A 19,932-nucleotide genomic window follows, 5' to 3' on the forward strand; every position below is an offset into this window, starting at 1 on the left:
TACTGTCCCCTCTCTCTATCCATGCTGTCCCCTCTGCATCCATACTGTCCTCTCTCTCTATCCATACTGTCCCCTCTCTCTATCCATACTATGCTCTCTCTATCCATACTGTCCCCTCTCTCTATCCATACTGTCCTCTCTCTATCCATACTGTCCCCTCTCTCTATCCATACTGTGCTCTCTCCATCCATACTGTCCTCTCTCTCTATCCATACTGTGCTCTCTCTATCCATATTGCCCCCTCTCTCTATCCATACTGTCCTCTCTCTATCCATACTGTCCCCTCTCTCTATCCATACTGTGCTCTCTCTATCCATACTGTCCCCTCTCTCTATCCATACTGTCCTCTCTCCATCCATACTGTCGTTTCTCTCTATCCATACCGTCCCCTCTCTTTATCCATACTGTCCCCTCTCTCTATCCATACTGTCCTCTCTCTATCCATACTGTCCTCTCTCTATCCATACTGTCCCCTTCTCTATTCATACTGTCCCCTCACTCTATCCATAAGGTCCTCTCTCTCTATCCATACTGTCCTCTCTCTATCCAGATTGTCCTTTCTCTCTATCCAGACTGTCCCCTCTCTATCCATACTGTCTCCTCTCTCTATCCATAATGTCCTCTCTCTCTATCCATGCTTTCCTCGCTCTATCCATACTGTCCTCTCTCTCTATCCATGTTGTCCTCTCTCTATCCATACTGTCCTCTCTCTATCCATACCGTCCTCTCTCTCCAGCCATACTGTCCCCTCTCTCTATCCATACTGTCCCCTCTCTCTATCCATGCTTTCCTCGCTCTATCCATACTGTCCTCTCTCTCTATCCATGTTGTCCTCTCTCTATCCATACTGTCCTCTCTCTATCCATACCGTCCTCTCTCTCCAGCCATACTGTCCCCTCTCTCTATCCATACTGTCCCCTCTCTCTATCCATACTGTCCCCTCTCTCTATCCATTCTGTCCTCTCGCTATCCATACTGTCCCCCCTCTATCCATACTGCTCCCGCTCTATATCCATACTCTCCTCTATCTGTCCATATTTTCCTCTCTCTATCCATATATGTTCTTATGTTCTTAAAATGTTATTTTTTGAAAGAAATCTATATTTTGCATTTGAATTTGTAAGGGGAAAAATGTACACTTGAGAATGAAGCATAAGGGAATTAGGAGGGTCTGTGGAACAGGAGTTCCTCTGTCTTACGGTATGGATTGTAATATTGAGCAGTTATGTATAACCCGCTTATGAATGTAAAGCACGATTTTACACTCGCTTACATTGGCTAGTAAGAAGGTAATCGCAAAGCCTGATGGGTAATGAACCATTCGTGGTGTGAACTTTAGGATAGATTTACCTAAGCAAATCCACCAAGGGCAACAGTCTGGAACATAGAATGTAAACAATTAGTTCGGGACTCTCAGGAAGATATAAGGAAGCCAGTATTTTTGGAACAAGAGTTACTTCATACATCATAGTGACTGTTATATATATAAACTTGTATTTACTCTGTACAGCCACCAGAGGGCCCATCCCCTGGGGTCCCAAGGAATCCCATAATCCCTTGGGAGCACAGGTGTTTAAGGAGGCTTCACAGGTTGGAGAGGCACTCTGGAGACCTGCTATAAAAGACTAAGGTTATACTTTACTTTTATTTATGGAGTAAAGAAAATGCATCAATACCTGTTTGGGCTAAAATTCGAATTGGAAACTGATCATAAGCCACTCATATCCCTGTTTTCTGAGAGTAAAGGGATAAATACCAACGCATCGGCCCACATCCAGAGATGGGCGCTCATGTTGTCCGCATACAACTATGCCATCCGCCACAGGCCAGGCACAGAAAACTGCATTGATGCTCTCAGTTGCCCACCACGGGGGTGGAAATGGTGCAGGCCACAGATCTAGCCATGGTTAAGGACGCATTTGAGAGTGAGCAATCACCCGTCACTGCTCGGCAGATCAAAACCTGGACAAGCGAAGACCCCTTATTATCTCTAGTCAAAAGCTGCGTGCTTCACGGGAGCGGGTTCAGTGTCCCAGTGGAAATGCAGGAAGAGATAAAGCCGTTCCAGTGGCGCAAAGATGAAATGTCTATACAGGCAAACTGCCTTCTGTGGGGCAATCGAGTAGTGATCCCCAAGAAGGGCAGAGACACCTTCATCAATGACCTCCACAGTACCCACCAAGCATCGTAATGATGAAAGCGATAGCCAGATCCCACATGTGGTGGCCCGGTAACGATGCGGACTTAGAGTCCTGTGTTCACAGATGTAATACATGCTCGCAGTTAAGCAATGTACCCAGGGAGGCGCCGCTAAGTTTATGGTCTTGGCCCTCCAAACCGTGGTCTAGGGTACACGTCGACTATGCAGGCCTGTTCTTGGGTAAAATGTTCCTCGTGGTTGTAGACGCATACTCCAAGTGGATTGAATGTGAGATAATGTCGGCAAGCTCGGCAACTACCACGACTGAAAGCTTGTGGGCCATGTTTGCCACACACAGCCTATGTGATGTCCTGGTGAGCATCCATGGGCCATGTTTTACCAGTGCTGAATTCAAAGAATTCATGACCCGTAACGGGATCAAACATGTCACATCTGCCCCGTTTAAACCAGCGTCCAATGGTCAGGCAGAGAGAGCAGTGCAAACCATCAAGCAAGGCTTGAAGAGAGTAACTGCAGACTCGCCTATCCCGAGTCCTGCTTAGCTACTGCACGAGACCCCACTCACTCACTGGGATCCCACCTGCTGAGCTGCTCATGAAAAGAGCACTTAAGACAAGGCTCTCGTTAGTTCACCCTGATCTACATGAACAGGTAGAGAGCCGGTGGCTTCAACAAAGTGCATACCATGATAGCACAAATGTGTCACGTGAGATTGAAATCAATGATCCTGTATTTGAATTAAATTATGGACAAGGTCCCAAGTGGCTTCCCGGCACTGTCGTGGCCAAAGAGGGGAGCAGGGTGTTTCGGGTCAAACTTTCAAATGGACTCATTCACCGGAAACACTTGGACCAAATCAAACTCAGATTCCCGGAATATCCTGAGCAACCCATCTTGGACCCAACCTTTTTTGATTCCCCAACACACACACCAGTGGCAACCGGTACCACGGTTGACCACGAAGCAGAACCTATCAGCCACAGCAGCCCAGCTGGGCCCAACACACCAGGCAGCCCAGCAAGGCCAGCTGCACAGCATTCCAGTGAGGGCCCAACAAATGATTTAACAACACCAGCTTTCACACCGAGATGATCAACCAGGGCAAGAAGAGCCCCAGATCGACTCACATTGTAAATAGTTACACTAGTGACTTTGGGGGGGAGGGAGTGTTGTTATATATGTAAACTTGTATTTACTCTGTACAGCCACCAGAGGGCTCATCCCCTGGAGTCCCAAGGGATCCCATAATCCCTTGGGAGCACAGGTATTTAAGGAGGCCTCACAGGTTGGAGAGGCACTCTGGAGACCTGCAATAAAAGACTACGGTCACACTTTACTTTTAGCTCACAGTGTTCAGTCTGGCTCTTTCTCCATACACATCAGGGGCTATGGCAAAGTTCACATCACTGAATAGCATGATTGACATGTGATGAGAAATGGACAGGTGGGGGAACGAATCACTCCGAGCTAGGCTGATAAGAGCCAATAAATCACTGTAACTTCGCTGATAGCAGTAGACCAATCGATGGTTTTGTAGGAGGGTCGCACCCCTCGAAAACCTGTATAACTGTAATTGAAACTTCTTGTGCTTTGAAGGTTCCAAGTTTGAACTTTCCCTTGCATTTGCTCGAAATAAACTAGTTGCACCAAAGGTTTCGTTTGATGGATTCCGTGGTCATTATACGGGTGGGGGTGTCGATTCCTTATATCGGGGAGTCCACCTTTAAGGAGAGAAGTCTTCCTTCTACACCAACAAATTCATGAATACTAACTGCTTCCACCCTCTTCCCAGTGATCCTGTTCCATAGATTGACCACTGAAATATTGTTTCCACAGATTAGTTTTTAATTTACCCCCACTTCAAGCATGGGCCACGTCCTCTGGTTCTACTGTTCAGGACAGGGTGAGGCAGCTTCAATCGTACCGTCCCTTGAGGAATGGTCTTTTCAACTGGAAATGTAGCCTGTTTGGTTGCACCACGTTGGCTGATGGGCATGTTGTGCCTTGTCAGCATTTGCAGTTTTTATTCTTTGATCTGTAGAAATCTTTGATATGGAGTTGAGGCACAGATTAGCCATGATCTAATTGATTGGAGCAGTTTTGGGGGTTGAATGGCCCACTTCTGTGCCTCTGTTCCCCACTCCTCCTAAAATGCGTAATGCTGGTGAGGAATGGGCCAGATCCTAGAATCATAGAATGATTCCAGCACACAAGGAGGCCATTCGGCCCATTGAGAATGTACGGGCTCTCTGCAAGAGCACCTCAGAGAGTCCCACTCCCTTGGGACCACAGCCCAGCTCCAGGTAAAGAGCAGAGATGTGGGAGGGTGCAGCCTGTGGACTGCAAGGAAGCAGTGGAGGTGTGGGAGGGGTTCTGGGGCCTGAGAGAGGTGCGGGGAGGTTTGTGGAGTTGTGGGGCCGTGAGGGGTGCGGTGAGCCAGCTGGTGGGATGCACTACAGCCTCAAGTACTTGCTTTTATTGGCCAAGGCATAGAGTATAAGAGCAAGGAGGTTATGCTTGAACTGTATAAAACACTGGTTAGGCCACAGCTAGAGTACTGCGTGCAGTTCTGGTCACCACATTACAAGAAAGATGTGATTGCACTGGAGAGGGTACAGAGGAGATTTACGAGGATGTTGCCTGGACTGGAGAATTTTAGCTCTGAGGAAAGATTGGATAGGCTGGGGTTGTTTTCTCTGGAACAGAGGAGGCTGAGGGGAGACCTGATGGAGGTGTATAAAATTATGAGGGGCCTGGATAGAATGGATAGGAAGGACCTATTTCCCTTGGCAGAGGGGGTCAATAACCAGGGGCATAAATTTAAAGTAATTGGGAGGGGATTTGAGAGGAAATGTCTTCACCCAGATGGTGGTGGGGGTCTGGAACTCACTGCCTGAAAGGGAGGTAGAGGCAGAAACCCTCAGCACATTTAAAAAGTACTTGGATATGCACCTGAAGTGCTGTAACCTGCAGGGCTACGGACCGAGAGCTGTGGGATTAGGCTGGGTGGCTCTTAGCCGGTGCAGACACCATGGGTCGGATGTGTAAATGTGTCGGATTGTCGGATGTTTGAATTGAATGAATGGACGCTGTCCACCAATGGGAGGCGGGGGGCGGGGGCCAGCCTGACCACACGTGACCGAACTATGTGCAGGGGCTGTGGCGCGGGGCGGCGGCCATTTTGCTTTGTGTGAGGGAACGAGAGAGACCGGAGAAACCGAGAGAGAGCAGGTAACCGGTAACCGGTAACTCTCACATCCCGCCCGCCCGCCCCGCCCTGGTGCCTCACACACCGCCCGGCCCTCAGCGCCCGGCACACAGCCCCGCGGCCCAGCCGCACGCCGCGCTCCCGCACATTGCAGGCCGGCCTGGGGCCCGCGCCAGGGGCGGGTGTGGGGTAGCGGGGATCCCCCCTGGGCCTGAGCCCGAGCCCTTTCTCCCGGCTCCCCTCCCTCCCTGGGCCCGGGCGCGGGGTGAGCGCGGCCTGTGGGCCTCGGGCGGGGACGGGGCGGGCCGCTTGCCGCCATTTTCTTCCGCGGCCCATGTGGGCGAGAACAAAGGCGGCGGCGAGGGGAGCCGTGTGCCCGAGCTCTGGGGCCGGGCCTGTGGCGCTGTGACCGCGGTGTGGGGCCGGGCCCGCGGGGTCTGTCCCCTGGCCGGGGGAGTTGTGGCCTGTGACCGCGGGGATGTGGCCGGTGGCAGCCCGCGGGAGCTCGGCCTGCCCTGGGGGGAGGGGAGGGTTGGCCCGTGCCCCGTGCCCCGTGCCCCGTGCCGCGGGCTGGAGCTCAGTGCCGGGTGAGGGGCCAGGGAGAGTTGTATTGTGGCGGGGGCCGAGCTGCAGCCCGGTGCGCGCTCCCGCTCACTGGGCCTGTGTCCCGGCCCGGGGTGCCTGGGGCTCACAGCTTGCTGACGGCAGGCTCCCGGTGAGAGCCTCCAGGTAAATGTGAATGCGATGCTGCAAACCAGCCTGGGTCCCATTGTGTGACCGTGCCAAGGCTTCCTGGGACAAGGGCTGCTCTGTTTCCAGGTGGAACGTTAACTATTTTCTATCCAGGCTCTGAGTGCACTGCAGCATGTAAACAGCCTGCCTCCACCCTGTTCATCTGAAAGTTAGGTATTTAGAAAGTCCACAACTTTATACGAGATTTTTTTAACCTGTTTGCAGACTGCGCAACAGTCCAATTACCCAAGTTTTTCTTTGGATAGTTTTCTGATCATTTCCACAGATACTGGTCTGGAATTGCTTGGCATGTAGTGGTTTCAGCATTCCTCCTGTGGAACAGTAACTGTTGCACTGCTTTCATTAAACCCTTTCTATGATTTTAAAGGGCTCAGTAGTGTAATGGACATGAATCAACAACTGTAAGGTGCTTTCATACCGACCTGCTAAATATTGGAGGCGAGATACTAGATTTTCTGCATTGTTCAATTTCTTGGGGAAGATGTGATTAGAAAGGATTTCCTTTAATGCCCTCTATCTCAATCCAGTGTTGTCAGGTGATTCCAAATTAATTCCTGAATTATTTAAAAGTGCTCATTATGTTGCCTGTTACTGTATTAAATGACCATATTCTGTAGTTTGTCTGGAATGCCTTGAAAGGGTTGGTGTTGGTGTGTGTAGAAAATTATGTATTGTGTGAAGAGCGCCCAGAAGTTGTGCGTTAACCTGTCCTATCCCGTGTTCCAGCCATGAATCATGGTTCATGTCCCCTAGACTGCAAGGTGTACGTCGGAAACCTGGGAAACAATGGCAACAAGACGGAACTGGAGAGATCGTTCGGATATTATGGCCCACTACGCAGTGTGTGGGTTGCCCGTAATCCACCTGGCTTTGCTTTTGTTGAGTTTGAAGATCCACGTGATGCTTCGGATGCGGTCAGGGAGCTCGATGGAAGGTAAATGTTTAGCTCCCCGATACTGGCCTCGCCTCCCAACAAGCCCTCCTCGTTACAGCTTTTACGTTTTCCCGCAATATCCTTCCCAACAAAGTGAATCATTGAGCAAGCAGCGTGAGCAGTGTTCCTTGATGAATGGAGTTTTCTGTAATGTTGTAAATGCTCCATCTACTGGCCGGAATGAGTTGGCAGCACCCAACAGCTGTGAATTGGTTTGCAAGTGTCCATTTTGTGTCCCAGCAGCTTTGAGCTGCTTGTCAGATTGCTGCTACAGGAAAGGCGATTGCTGATGATATCTGTAAAAGCATACAAGTGTGGCGAGAGTAATCCGATCGCAATAAAATAATCCAGATACAGTTGCTTAATTGCATTAAATCCATCCAGCTAACATATTGACATTTATACTCAATTTCTTCCTCTTTTCCTAGCCTCTGCTCTTCCCCACTCTTTTATTACCAGTAAAGACTTTGAGCTCAGCGCTGAATTATCCCTAATTTCCACCCAAAAGATTTAATTTATTTTAAACATTTGGACTTGTGGAAGCTGTCTAAATTTTGCCCTTTTTTACAAAATGGGATGGTAAAAAACTTTGGCAGATGTTTCTGATTTTGGCACTGTTACTCTAACCACAGATTGTACATTGAGCCACATTTCAATCCCTATACCTACTGAACATTAGTGTTGCAGGAGTGAAATTGCTCCCAGTAAACTTGTTTTAATGTGCAGAGATTGCCTGTATTGATGGATAATTGCCACCCATGTTTGCTGATGTTAAACATGCAAGTACTTCAACTAAATTGCTAAGTTGTTCCAAACTATATCATGTAGCCAGTTCGTCATCAACTTGGCTTCCTTGTAAACTTCGTATTGCAGTCATTGAAAGGAGGGGGGATTTTTCTGCATAACTATGTATAGCTACAGCATTCATGGTCTGACCTGGTTAACCTGGGACTCACTGCATCTAACGTCTGGAGATCCAAACAATGTTTCCTTATGAGCAAGCAGTTCCCATTACACATGCACTAGATAATCCAACAATTCAATGAACCTGATACCATTGAACAGACCCCCCATTGTTCTCTTCTGGGTGTATACAAATATCTGCTACTTCGCCTCTAGCTCAGTGTTGCCTAATAGAAATTGCAGAGTGGCTATACAGCAATGCTGTTTGTCACATTTCTGAATTTGAGTAGAAAATGTCTTGGGTACCCTCATTACAGGTAAATGTATTTAGTTACCGGGCATCTACTACCTTATCCAAGGTGACTGGTGTGACTACCTAAATATTACCATTGGGAGCTAAATACTAGATGTTGTGCCTTGCTCAGCACTGCGTGGCTGGTATGTTTAGTTCAGAGGGCACCAATGTCCTTCAGTAGTATGGTGGGCATCCCAAGTTAGCCAGCCTCCCTAGTGCTCCAATCCCAGCAGTTGTCAGTATTGCTGCCAGGTAGTTGCTAGGGGTCTCCTGTATCTATATTGCAATGCGCAGCCTTCAGAGAGCTTCACTTGCATTGCTGGCTGAGCCTGGCGGTGAGCTGTTGCTACCCCAGCTGTTAATGTTCAGCAAAACTGTTCTTGCGACATCAGCTCCAAATACAAGTTTCAGTTCCAGTGAGGTTTCGTACTGCTGTTTCACTACTCACTCCACACTTCCACCTGCACCACAACAGACTAGAGGCCCAACCAGTCCCCATCCATCAACACCCTCCTCTGCCTGGCTGAACTTGCCCACATTGAACAACTTCTCCTTTAACTCCACTGACTTCCTTCAAATTAAAGCTGTTGCTGTGAGAACCCACATGGGTCCTCGCTATGCCTGCCTGTTCGTGGGATATGTGGAACATTCTTTGTTCCAGTCCTACTCTGGTGCCCTCCCTCACCTCTTTTTCCGGTACATTGATGACTGTATCGATGCCGTTTCCTGCTCTCGCCCTGAACTACAAAATTTCATTTACTTTGCTTCCAATTTACACCCTTCCCTCACCTTCACATGGTCCATCTCCGACTCTACTCTTCCTCAACTTCTCTCTCCCATTTCTGGGGATAGGCTATTGACAAACATTCACTATAAGCCATTTCTGCCACCTCCAGTGTAATCCCAGCACCAAACACATCTACCCCTCCCCTCTCAGCATTCCGAAGGGACCGCTCCCTCTGCGACACCCTGGTCCATTCCGCAGTCACCCCCAGCCCCCTCCCCTTCCCACAGCACCTTCCTGTGCAAGCGCAGGAGATGCAACACCTGCCCTTTTACCCCCTCCCTTCCCACTGTCCAGGACCCCAAACTCGGTAGTGGGGGGAGGGTAAAGAGCACAGTGGGGATGGGGGAAGAACATGATCCAGGCCTGGGGCGGGGGGGAGACAGATCACGTTCTTCCATCCCCATCCCCTTTACACCCACACCATATTCTTCCTACATCCACCAGGGTTTTTGCTTGCCCTGTAAGTATTGCGGAGCCCCCAGGATAAAGAATAAAGTACCCTTTAACTTGCTTTAATGGCTGTTTGGGATCATCCTAGTCTTTGAAAGGCAACAGAATAACATTACATTTGTTCTGGGCTACTGAACGGTAAATTAACTACCTAGTCACAGTAATATAACATGCTTACATTATAGAAAATAATGAGCAACTTGTATAGCAGCTTGGTCTACAATGATGTGTTGTATCTGATTGGCAAACACTTTGAAGGGTGTAAAAAGTGTCTTTTTTTTTGAAAGTCCCACATAGGCTCAAGCTATGAAGAGACCAAACTGATACGTTTCAACAAATCTCTCAGTATGTGTGTATTTGCACTGAGTAGCTTGACTTCTCCCTGCAGCAGATTGCCAAGCAGCCAACAGACAAATCAGTGTAGACTAGCACTTGTCTACCATGTAGACCAGTCATTCTTTTTCACCAGGGCTCTTTGGAAGCCGCAATAACTGCTTCCCAAGATGGCCCTCAGCATGTTTGCTTTCCAAATTCAGATATTTGTTACTACCTGTGAAGAGTATAGTTACCCAAAGCTAGTCTTTAATTATGTCGGATTGTCGTCTTAAAACAAAAATTCTGTATGAGGCATAATTAAAGTTTCGACACCAGCCCTTTGTTGGATTGCCTAACTCTGGGGCTGGGGAGAGCAGGTAGCGACTGAGCAGAGCTACGTAACTAGCACCGAGGCTGCGACTGGGTTTAGTAACTGATGTACCTGAGGTGCAGGGGCTCTATACCATACCCGTACCAGTGGCTTTGTTTTGCAGGGGAGGTTACTGGAGTATGAAGCATTTGATTGTACTGATTTTCAGGAATCTCTGTGGCTGCCGTGTCCGTGTAGAACTGTCCAATGGTGAAAGACGCATTCGTAACCGTGGCCCGCCCCCAGCGTGGGCCAGGCGTTCCCGTGAGGATTATCGACGCAGGAGCCCCCCAGTCCGTCGCAGGTAACACTCAGAGGCTTTGCCTTCTTGTGTAGCTGTGCATGCAAAGATTCACATTTAAAATTGCTGTAATTGTTCTCCATGTGTGATTGATGTATTTGAACTGTTTGCTTGATGTAATGGCTACTAGTGATGGGCGACATGGTTTTGAACAACAGCCTGAGCTTTCCTGATCATGTGTGTGTAGGGGTGGACTCCACTTGGTTGAGAGTTCTGTGGGTTGCCAGCAGGGATGTCATGATGAAGATAACTGTTTAAATGGCATGTTATCACTGTTGGATAAGGACTGCTTCATTGGGATGCCAGTTGAACTTGCAGTATCCAAGTTATACTAATCTATTGGAGTTGTCCATGCGGCGAGTACTCTAGGCATGGACTTCTGCCTCGTGGCTGTAAGTGCTGTGATGTCACCGTTGATGGGTAACTGTAAACTTGGGCTTTTGATAGCTTTAACTTTCAAGGGCGCCCGACAGTAATGCCAACCTTCCACTGGTGGTTATATATCTGATCACATTATCGATCTTGATGTTGACCCCTGTTCCTTGCGAACAGTTTTAACTGTCTGAATGAAAGGCCTCCCATTGAGTAGCCTCTTGCATTCAGTTTAGATGTGCTCACTTGTACAAGGACATCATGACAACCCTAGTTGCCAGGCCCAGTAGCCTTTTGTGGTTCTTCCTCAGTAAGCTGGAAATGCACCACATGTAAACGCAGTGGTCTCCTGCTTCTGCCTTGTGGTAAGGCTGTTGCCATTTCAGCTCTCGGGCACTGCTGGTCCAAGAGCCTTAACTTTTGCTTATTCATTTTACAGCATCGTAAGTTATCTTAAACGTTGGTACTAAAATACTGCTGCAAGGAGATCAGAATTGGCCAATTGGGTTATTAAATTCTGACCAGAGTTAAAAAAGGTGGTGTTTTTTCTAAATGGGAATGTTTTCACCCAGACAGCTTTTTAAAAAAAAAATGCTGATGGAGCATTTGAAGAGTTGCTGCACTGTGTAGCAGGATCACTCACTGGTCTTAGCTTTTCATAAACCCTTTCTGCTTCCTCCCTTGACTGCCCAATCTGAATGTTTTAAACTTACTGGCCAGTTCTGTCCCTCCAGCATTGATATTTTAGTACTGTTGCCAAAAGCTGAACCTGCTGCACCAGCATTCCCTTTAGGTACCCAAATAACGATGGAAAGTCTCATGTGAAACTTCATTCCAAATTATCTGCTAGACTCTTTTTGAGAATGAGTTTGCCTTCAGAGGGAATGCTGGGGGGGGAGGGATCTTTGGGTTACCAGAGGTTAAGATAAAGACTTTAGAAATGTTTCCAAACCTGTACCATGATTTTGAAAACTGTTCTGCACAAAATGCTAACGTTCTTCTAATTTGAGTAACAATCTTTGGGATTTATCTGAACCCCTGGTTTACTAAGCTTACTAGTGCAGCTGAGAGCTTTGCAGAGGGCAATAATCTGAGCTGCGATTATTTCTGGGGTGCACTTTTGCCTTGTGAAGGTAGATTGAGGCCGATTGCACTCCAGCCTAGGGTTCCTTCTGCGGTGGCTTTATTGACTCTGAATTTAACATGAGAGGCAGAGCTTTCCTGGTGTGGGAGAGCGGGCAATAAAATAAGGGCATCCGTCTGTCCTGAACAGTCCATTGCTGAAAGTTACCTGTTTCCCACTTCAATGCCGTAACTGGCAAACTCACCTTCAAATTTGAGATGCAACTTGGATTCTTGACATCCAAACACAGCAGTGTTGGCACGTCTCGGCCCCTGAGGGGTAAGAATTCTGCTTTCCACAAAGAAGAGCATTAAGCAGGTTAGTGGCACTTGTTTCTTTATCGTTTGCGTTCAGAAGGAACCCTGATTAGCAGATTTATAAATTGCATAGCATGTTGCTGCATTCTGGCCACTTGCAATAAGATTGATGCAAAGTGTTAAAGTTAAATGTTGCTGTTTTGCATTGTCACTCATCACTAATGGCTAAATGATTTGATAATCAAGATTGGTTTTACTGATGGCTTGTGTGTTGCACTATTTATTTTTAAAGATGCATTTTTATCCATTTATTTATATATTAATAAAAATGAACCCCCCTTGCAGAGTCACCATCATGCCTCTTCTCACCACCCTTCGAATCTACATTAGCCAGTCAACTAGCCCTTTCAGCGTCATGTGACCAGCGCGCCCCAATCAGCTTGGCTGGTGTCGGTATCACATGACCAAGGCATGTCCAGTCGTCAGGTTGCACCACCGCCCTTTGGTTCCCAAGCATGCTGTTTCTCAGCCTCTTCTCCAACCATGACCAATCGGCAGCGGCTGCCTCAACTGACCGCACATTTCTGGTCAATCAGCTGTTTACTCGTTGTCTCCACAACAGCAGCCGAACACTCAGCATTTGTCTCAGCAGCCTTCGGCTAAATAAAAAGCAGGAAAAAAACCACTACACCCCCCTCTGCCAACCAAATACCACGCATCTGGCAAACCTTTTCAGCAAATTCTACCTGGCAGTCAGTCCGGCAGCCTCACCTCTCCATTTCTAGCTTGTTGAAAACCAAAAGACTAGTAAGTTTTTCCTGCTTTATACAATAGTCTACTGCTGGTATAATGGAGTAAGCTTTTTGACAAGGTAAAGAGACTACAGTGTTCTGTTAGGGGTTGGCTGTGTAAAGGCTAAATTTTCCTTTAAACAAAAAGTTCTCGCGTTTAGAAAGGAGCAAGATTTTTGCACTTGGGTGCTGGAATAACACTGAAATCCATTGTTGTGTAACATCCTTTATTAGATTGTACAGCCATAATTCAGCATGGCGCTCATCACCTGGCTGACGTTTTCAGCCCTAAGTGCAAAAAGATCTTAAAAATTGGGCCAGAGTAACTCTGAAGGGACAGGCCATTTGCCTCAACTCTGGCACTGTGAACTCAAGGGACAAGTTCAGTATTTTTAAATTTTAACTCTTAATATCTCCCGGCTCCCATTGCTTTGTTAAACTTCAGATCTTTTGCATCTTTGTTTGGCATGCAAACTCCTTGCTGAGTTTTGCCGGCTGATTGGCAGGTGACAGCCATGGGCTTTTCTCTGGATCTCCAGCTACATGGGGCTCACTGCAAGCCCCATGAGCTTTTTTAACTGTTTAAAGCTGGCAGTTTGTTCCCTTGAGAGCTGGCCTGGCCTTGGAGGGTGATGGGAGTGTAGCTGGGGTTGATGCGTGCTAGAGATGGTAGGCTAATTGGAATGGATAGTCCTTGGTGCAGAAAAGAATGCAGCATGGTGGAAAAAATCACAATGGGGTACCTGGCTGTCCAATAAGTAAATGTGGCCCCTGAGCTGCATTGGACTGGCAGTGGCCATGAAGTGCCAGCTGGCCAGCAGTACACACCTTGGTGACAAGACATCCTAATTGCCTTCTCTTCCCTTTTAAAACCCCAGCCCTGGATTTTTTCCACTACAAGGACGGTGTACAGTGGTGGCTTGATCAGACAGTGGCTCAGTGCTGATTCTGCACAGTGCTGTCAATCACATGTAGCAGTGTAAACATGCCTGCAACAGTTTGAAGTATTTTTCCATGTTGCAATCAATAATTGGGGGGTGGGGGGAGGTTGATTCGCTGGGTGAAGGTGTTCGGTGTTGGCTTCTCAGCTCCCATTAGACCCATTTTAGTGCAAAATTGGTTGGTGCCTTCTGAATTATCAGTTGTGTTGATAAGCCACTACTGGATACCACGTCCTCAAGTAAGGAGAGCAAATTAATGTACAAGGTATAGAGAGGATGCAGAAATCAGGCCTGCAGACGCTTTGAATTTGGAATTAAAGCCAGTTAAACCAAACAATTCAGCGTTAACAGAACACTTTTCCATGTGGGTTTAAGTATGTACAATGTATTGAATTGTGACAGCTATGTATAGAAGTTAAAAAGCTGTGCTAAGATAGTACTGTTTCGTGCACCTTCAGTTACTAAAGCTGCACCCAGGGATGGAAATCTCACGGGTCAATCACCTGTGCAGGGACATTTGTCCCTAATATTTGGGAGCCTGCCAAGCAAACTAAAATGGTGAATTGTTCTACCATTTGAGCTTTCCTGTAGCTCGCTGGCAATACTGCAAATACTGGTAACACGCTTTAAGTTCGGTCCCTAACCAGTAGACCCCCATCAAACATTTTCCATCCCTGCTGTTTAGGTTCCTCTGATTGCTGGGACATGGTGTTGTACAGTCAATGTGTTTCACTGTAGCAAGGATCTTTTAGGCATTCCCTGTTTATCGAGGTTACATTATTACACCAATGCAGGGTTTTCTGGAGTGTATGCTTCACAATGTACAGGCCTACTGAGAACGGAGAGGTCAGCTGATCTATTCCCTTGTTAAATCAGCAATGGTGTACATTAGTAGCTGGATTTCCTTCCCTTTGCTGGTACACTGTCCCCGCTTTTTCCAAATTGAGTTTTTAAAAATATAAATTTTTAATGACCTAGTATTTTCCTGTGTAAAGTAACTTGGCTTATTTACGATGCAAGTTTTTATTAAATTGATTAGAAGTCCTTGTAATGGACTCCAGGTTCTAGGTCCAATAAGGAAACCCCTGCAGTGGTGTTTGCTCATCTTGAAGCGTCATTGAAATGTCATGCTGTATAGATAAATGTTCATAAAAGTCAGATTTCTGTGCAGGCGGTTTGTCAAACCTCAGGTACATATGTTACAGCGTTTAATGACCGTTATTAGTGAGCCGGGGTTATTGGGACCAGGTGTGGTCAAGTAGGATGGTACTTCGCACCGTTCTTTGTGCAGGAACCACACTCCGTTCACTAACTGCTCTCCCTTCTCGCTCCTAGATCGCCACCTCGCCGTCGGAGCTTCAGCAGGAGTCGCAGCAGGTACGGCCCCCACGCCACAGCGCCACACTTGATCCGATGGCCCCCTGCTCCACATTGAGCCTGGGGTACCAGCTGATAACCCCCTGCCCCACACAGCCTGTGGCACCAGCTGATAACCCCCCGCCCCACACTGAGCCTGGGGTACCAGCCGATAGCCCCCCGCTCGTTCTACACGGAGCCTGGGGCACCAGCCGATGGCCCCCTGCCCCACACAGAGCCTGAGGCACCAGCACCAGCCGATGGCCCCCTGCCCCACACTGAGGCACCAGCACCAGCCGATGGCCCCCTGCCCCACACTGAGGCACCAGCACCAGCCAATGGCCCCCTGCCCCACACTGAGCCTGAGGCATCAGCACCAGCCGATGGCCCCCTGCCCCACACTGAGGCACCAGCACAAGCCGATGGCCCCCTGCTCGCTCCACACTGAGCCTGAGGCACCAGCCGATGGCCCCCTGCCCCACACTGAGCCTGAGGCACCAGCCGATGGCCCCCTGCCCCACACTGACCCTGAGGCACCAGCCGATGGCCCCCTGCCCCACACTGCTCCTGGGCCAACAGCACCAGCCGATGGCAAGGCTTGTCTTGCTCATTCTCCAACCTGCTGCCTTCCTGATACATAGCATGCTGCATCCTCACTGGGCTGGCACTGACTCATCTCATTGGCTCTTGCTCTGTAACTCCTCTTTTTTCTACAGCCTCAAAGAAAGAGATTATTTAAATTATTGGATAGTTCAAAGTTTTTTGCGAGATGACTAGAATTGTCAGGAGTAGCCGGTACTTTGTGTGGAGTGTCACTTCCATCCTTGCTACATCTGCTGTTTTAAAGTGTTTAGGGGGAAAACGATCTGCAGTGTCCTCATTGCTGGTTACTTGAATCTTGGGTCCCTATCCCAATGTAAAAACAGTTTGGGGGTGCTGAGTATGTCACTGGGGGCAGCACCGCTCCTTTATGGCTGATCAGTGTGTCTATTGAATACATGTTGGATGCTCCGCTGAGTAGCGGTGGGATGTTTGTCATAATTGGTGGTTTAGATCTTGTGATCTAATAATGTTCTTGACTTTATTGTAGGTCCCTCTCGAGGGATCGTAGGAGAGAGAGGTCCCTCTCCCGGGAGAGGAACCACAAACCATCTCGCTCGTTCTCCAGGTCTCGCAGGTAAGTTGGAAACTGGTGGGAAACTTGTAGATTAGTGCTACAAAAATATTGATGTTGGAGTAAAGGAAGGTTGGTTCTTTCATGGAATCATAGCAATTTACAGCACAGACGGAGGCCATTCAGCCTATTATGTCCGTGCCAGCCGACAAAGAGCTATCCAGTCTAATCCCACTTTCCAGTCCGTAGCCCTGTAGGTTGCGGCACTTCCAAGCGCACATCCAAATACTTTTTTTTTTAAAGTGTGAATGTTTCTGCCTCTACCACCCTTTCAGGCAGTGAGTTCCAGACCCCCACCACCCTCTGGATGAAGACATTTCTCCATAAATTCCCTCTAAACCTCTCCCCAATTACTTTCAATCTATGCCCCCTGGTTATTGACCCCTTTGCTGAGGGAAATAGGTTTATCCCCTCATAATTTTATTCACCTCAAGAAGGTCTCCCCTCAGCCTCCCCTGTTCCAAAGAAAACAACCCCAGCCTATCCAATCTTTGCTCATAGCTAAAATTCTCCAGTCCAGGCAGCATCGTTGTAAATCTCCTCTCTCCCCTCTCTAGTGCAATCACAACTTTCCTGTAATGTGACCAGAACTGCACACACTGTTTTATACAGTTCAAGCATGACCTCCTTGTTCTTGTATTCTATGCCTCGGCTAATAAAGGCAAGTATTCTGTATGCCGCCTTAACCACCATATCAACCTGGCCTATCTTCAGGGATCCGTGGACCAGCACTCCAAGGTTCCTCTGTTCCTCCACACTTCTGTGTCCTACCTTGTATACTATCTTGGGGTTTTCACTGCAACGCGGTACTATTGCCGTTTGGGAGGCTCTAGATTCCTTTTTAACACAGAAGATGATTAACTTGTGCGACAACTGATCATAACTGCGCTGTCGGGGCATTCAGTGTATTCATCCTGACAGCCTGTTTTGGGATAACTGCATCCTTCTGATTAGTCTCCAGGAATAGAGGGCATTTTGAGATATTGAAAATTCATTGGGATTCTCACAATGAAGCCGGAGGGTATTCATGTGGACGAGGTGTAGGTGATGGGAGAATCTCCATTGTTTTGTAAAGCAGAAGATGAATAAAGTTTGAGTATAGGAGCAGGGAGTCTTACTGCAGTTGTCCAGGGCCTTAGTGAGGCCTCACTTGGAATATTGTGTTCAGTTTTGGTCTCCTAATCTGAGGAAGGACGTTCTTGCTATTCAGGGAGTGCAGCAAAGGTTCACCAGACTGATTCCTGGGATGGCATGACTGACATATGAGGAGAGACTGGATCAACTGGGCCTTCTTTATACACTGGAGTTTAGAAGGATGAGAGGGGATCTCATAGAAACATACAAGATTCTGATGGGACGGGACAGGTTAGATGCGGGTAGATTGTTCCCGATGTTGGGGAAGTCCAGAACTAGGGGACACAGTCTTAGGATAAGGGGTAGGCCATTTAGGACTGAGATGAGGAGAAACTTCTTCACACAGAGAGTGGTTAACCTATGGAATTCCTTGCCGTAGAGAGTTGTTGATGCCAGTTCATTGGATATATTCAAGAGGGAGTTAGATATGACCCTTACGGCTAAAGGAATCGAGGGGTATGGAGAGAAAGCAGGAAAGGGGTACTGAGGGAATGATCAGCCATGATCTTATTGAATGGTGGTGCAGGCTCGAAGGGCCGAATAACCGACTCCTGCACCTATTTTCTAAGTTTTCTGTGTGTCAGGGTGCTTTGGTGGTGTACAGCTCACTCTGCTGGAATCAGGCAGCAAAAGTAAGATTAGCTTTGTGTTCTAAATCTTTATTTCTTTTGTCTTGTAGCCGCTCCAGGTCCAACGATAGGAAGTGAACCTGAAGCATTGTGGCCTTTGTGAAGATCCATGTACAGACTGTCGGAGTTGTTAAGAATGTGATTTGCATTTGTTTAATAGACTCTTCAGACGTGTAGTTCATTGCATTTTTTACCCTATTTTAGCCGTTCATTGTTTTTCCTTTCATGTATTCTATAATGTAACCAGTGATAAGATTTTCAAATGCAGAAATTGTCAAACCTGTGAATTATGGGCAGAGTTGAGGGTTTTATAAAGGTGGAATTGTATTGTGGGCAGACCACTGCTTACCTATTGCATTGTTGAGGGTTCATTTTCATGTGTTGCTGGATTTCATAAGCTTGTCCATGTCCAGCCGATCTGATGGGAACGCCCCCCCTCCCCAGCAGATCTGACACGCAGTGGTTTTAGTTCATTTCTCGATTATTGACAGGCAACCATTCGAAGCCTTGTAGGCTTTTTAACAACTTTGTGGCAGTGTACTGTTTAACCTGTGGGTTATGTGCTGAGTGGTTTCTTTGTATTTAATAGTTTTTCATGTGTGTTTTCTAAAATACTTGCGAGCGGACGCCTAAACTGGCGTTGCTATTTGTAAATCCTGCACTCATTAGTTTGTGGTAGAGTTCAGTTATGTGCAGTGCTTGGGACATCACAGACAGGAATAGTTATGTAGTGAACACGTTGGAATGTATTTGCAATATTCTCATCTTGTGTTTGAGGAATGTGTTCTTTGCCATTCAATAGAAATTACAATATTATCTTGAAGGCCAAGGATATGGAGGCTTGTAGGCTTCGACATTGATAGAGGAAGAATTGAATTTAGACATTCTGGACATTTGCTACCAGCCCATTAACATTTCCTGCATGAATATCCCAGATACTGGCTGCAGCCCAAGAGGTTAACTATTAATGGGAGATGTCAACAGTGCTGGGTAGATGTTTGACCGGGATAGCTTTGAATTTTGTGCTCACATCCACAGATTGAAGAGAGCTGCCGGTTCCTGTGCTGGAAATGCTTTATGTTGAGTCCTTTTCTCATTGATGACTGCATTGTAAATATAGTATGTGGCATGCTGCCCTTCCCTGACTCTATCTTGCTCACTGGTGATATTACGAGGAGGAGAAACTGGAGCAATACATTTTCCCTTTGTGACCCTGTTCCTGTCTTCACCCTGCACCATTTGTATGCTGTTTTGTGACTTTCTTGGAAATAAACTTTGGTTACACAACAATTTCTGCGGTGTTTTTTTGACTTCTACATTAAGTGCAGAATGCAGCTTCTGGGCTGTATTGCAAATTCCAGTTGCATCCACCTACAAATTGCACAGTCCCTAAATGTCATCCTGGATTGGGTGTTGACATAAGTGGCTTGATGGAAACCTGGATGATCAGCGGTGATGTGCCCTCAGCTGTCCAGCCATGGGGGGTGGGGGCGGAGGCTGCCATTTATATCCTATGACACCTTCACATGCCAAACTTCTCACCTCCCTTGCTGAAATGTGCCTCGTGTTTCCTCTTCCACATGCCTTGCCATCAGTTTTGATACCTTTGTCTACTCCAGAATCCCCACGGTCTTGTTCCCCATTATACAACACCAACCTCTCTACATGTTGCCGGACC

General features: G+C 47.4%; 1 protein-coding gene across 3 annotated transcripts; it reads left to right on the forward strand.

The window, feature by feature from the left end:
- Positions 1 to 5,305: 5,305 nt before the first annotated feature.
- Positions 5,306 to 19,544, forward strand: srsf3b (serine and arginine rich splicing factor 3b). Of its 3 annotated transcripts, none has more exons than XR_011587460.1 (6): positions 5,306 to 5,392; positions 6,849 to 7,056; positions 10,346 to 10,480; positions 12,575 to 13,036; positions 15,297 to 15,338; positions 16,408 to 16,458. XR_011587460.1 is itself a non-coding variant. In XM_070858739.1 (6 exons), exons 2-6 carry the CDS (start codon positions 6,851 to 6,853, stop codon positions 18,330 to 18,332), a joined length of 498 nt encoding a protein of 165 aa, XP_070714840.1. In that variant the 5' UTR covers positions 5,306 to 5,392; positions 6,849 to 6,850; the 3' UTR covers positions 18,333 to 19,544. The 3 variants fall into 3 exon arrangements, 2 of the variants coding, with proteins under 2 accessions (XP_070714840.1, XP_070714841.1); XM_070858739.1 differs by lacking the exon at positions 12,575 to 13,036 and adding an exon at positions 18,305 to 19,544 and having other exon boundaries at positions 16,408 to 16,494; XM_070858740.1 differs by lacking the exons at positions 5,306 to 5,392; positions 12,575 to 13,036 and adding exons at positions 5,946 to 6,658; positions 18,305 to 19,544 and having other exon boundaries at positions 16,408 to 16,494.
- Positions 19,545 to 19,932: the final 388 nt, after the last annotated feature.

This window comes from Pristiophorus japonicus, chromosome 17 (genome assembly GCF_044704955.1).
Source record: "Pristiophorus japonicus isolate sPriJap1 chromosome 17, sPriJap1.hap1, whole genome shotgun sequence".
NCBI lineage: Eukaryota > Metazoa > Chordata > Chondrichthyes > Pristiophoridae > Pristiophorus > Pristiophorus japonicus.

Bases quoted from the DNA above. Each gene is read 5' to 3' on its own strand.
- srsf3b (XM_070858739.1), top strand. From the start codon at position 6,851: ATGAATCATGGTTCATGTCCCCTAGACTGCAAGGTGTACGTCGGAAAC. The intron at 7,057-10,345 runs GTAAATGTTTAG...ACTGATTTTCAG, and splicing joins GTCAGGGAGCTCGATGGAAG to GAATCTCTGTGGCTGCCGTG. The intron at 10,481-15,296 runs GTAACACTCAGA...TCTCGCTCCTAG, and splicing joins AGCCCCCCAGTCCGTCGCAG to ATCGCCACCTCGCCGTCGGA.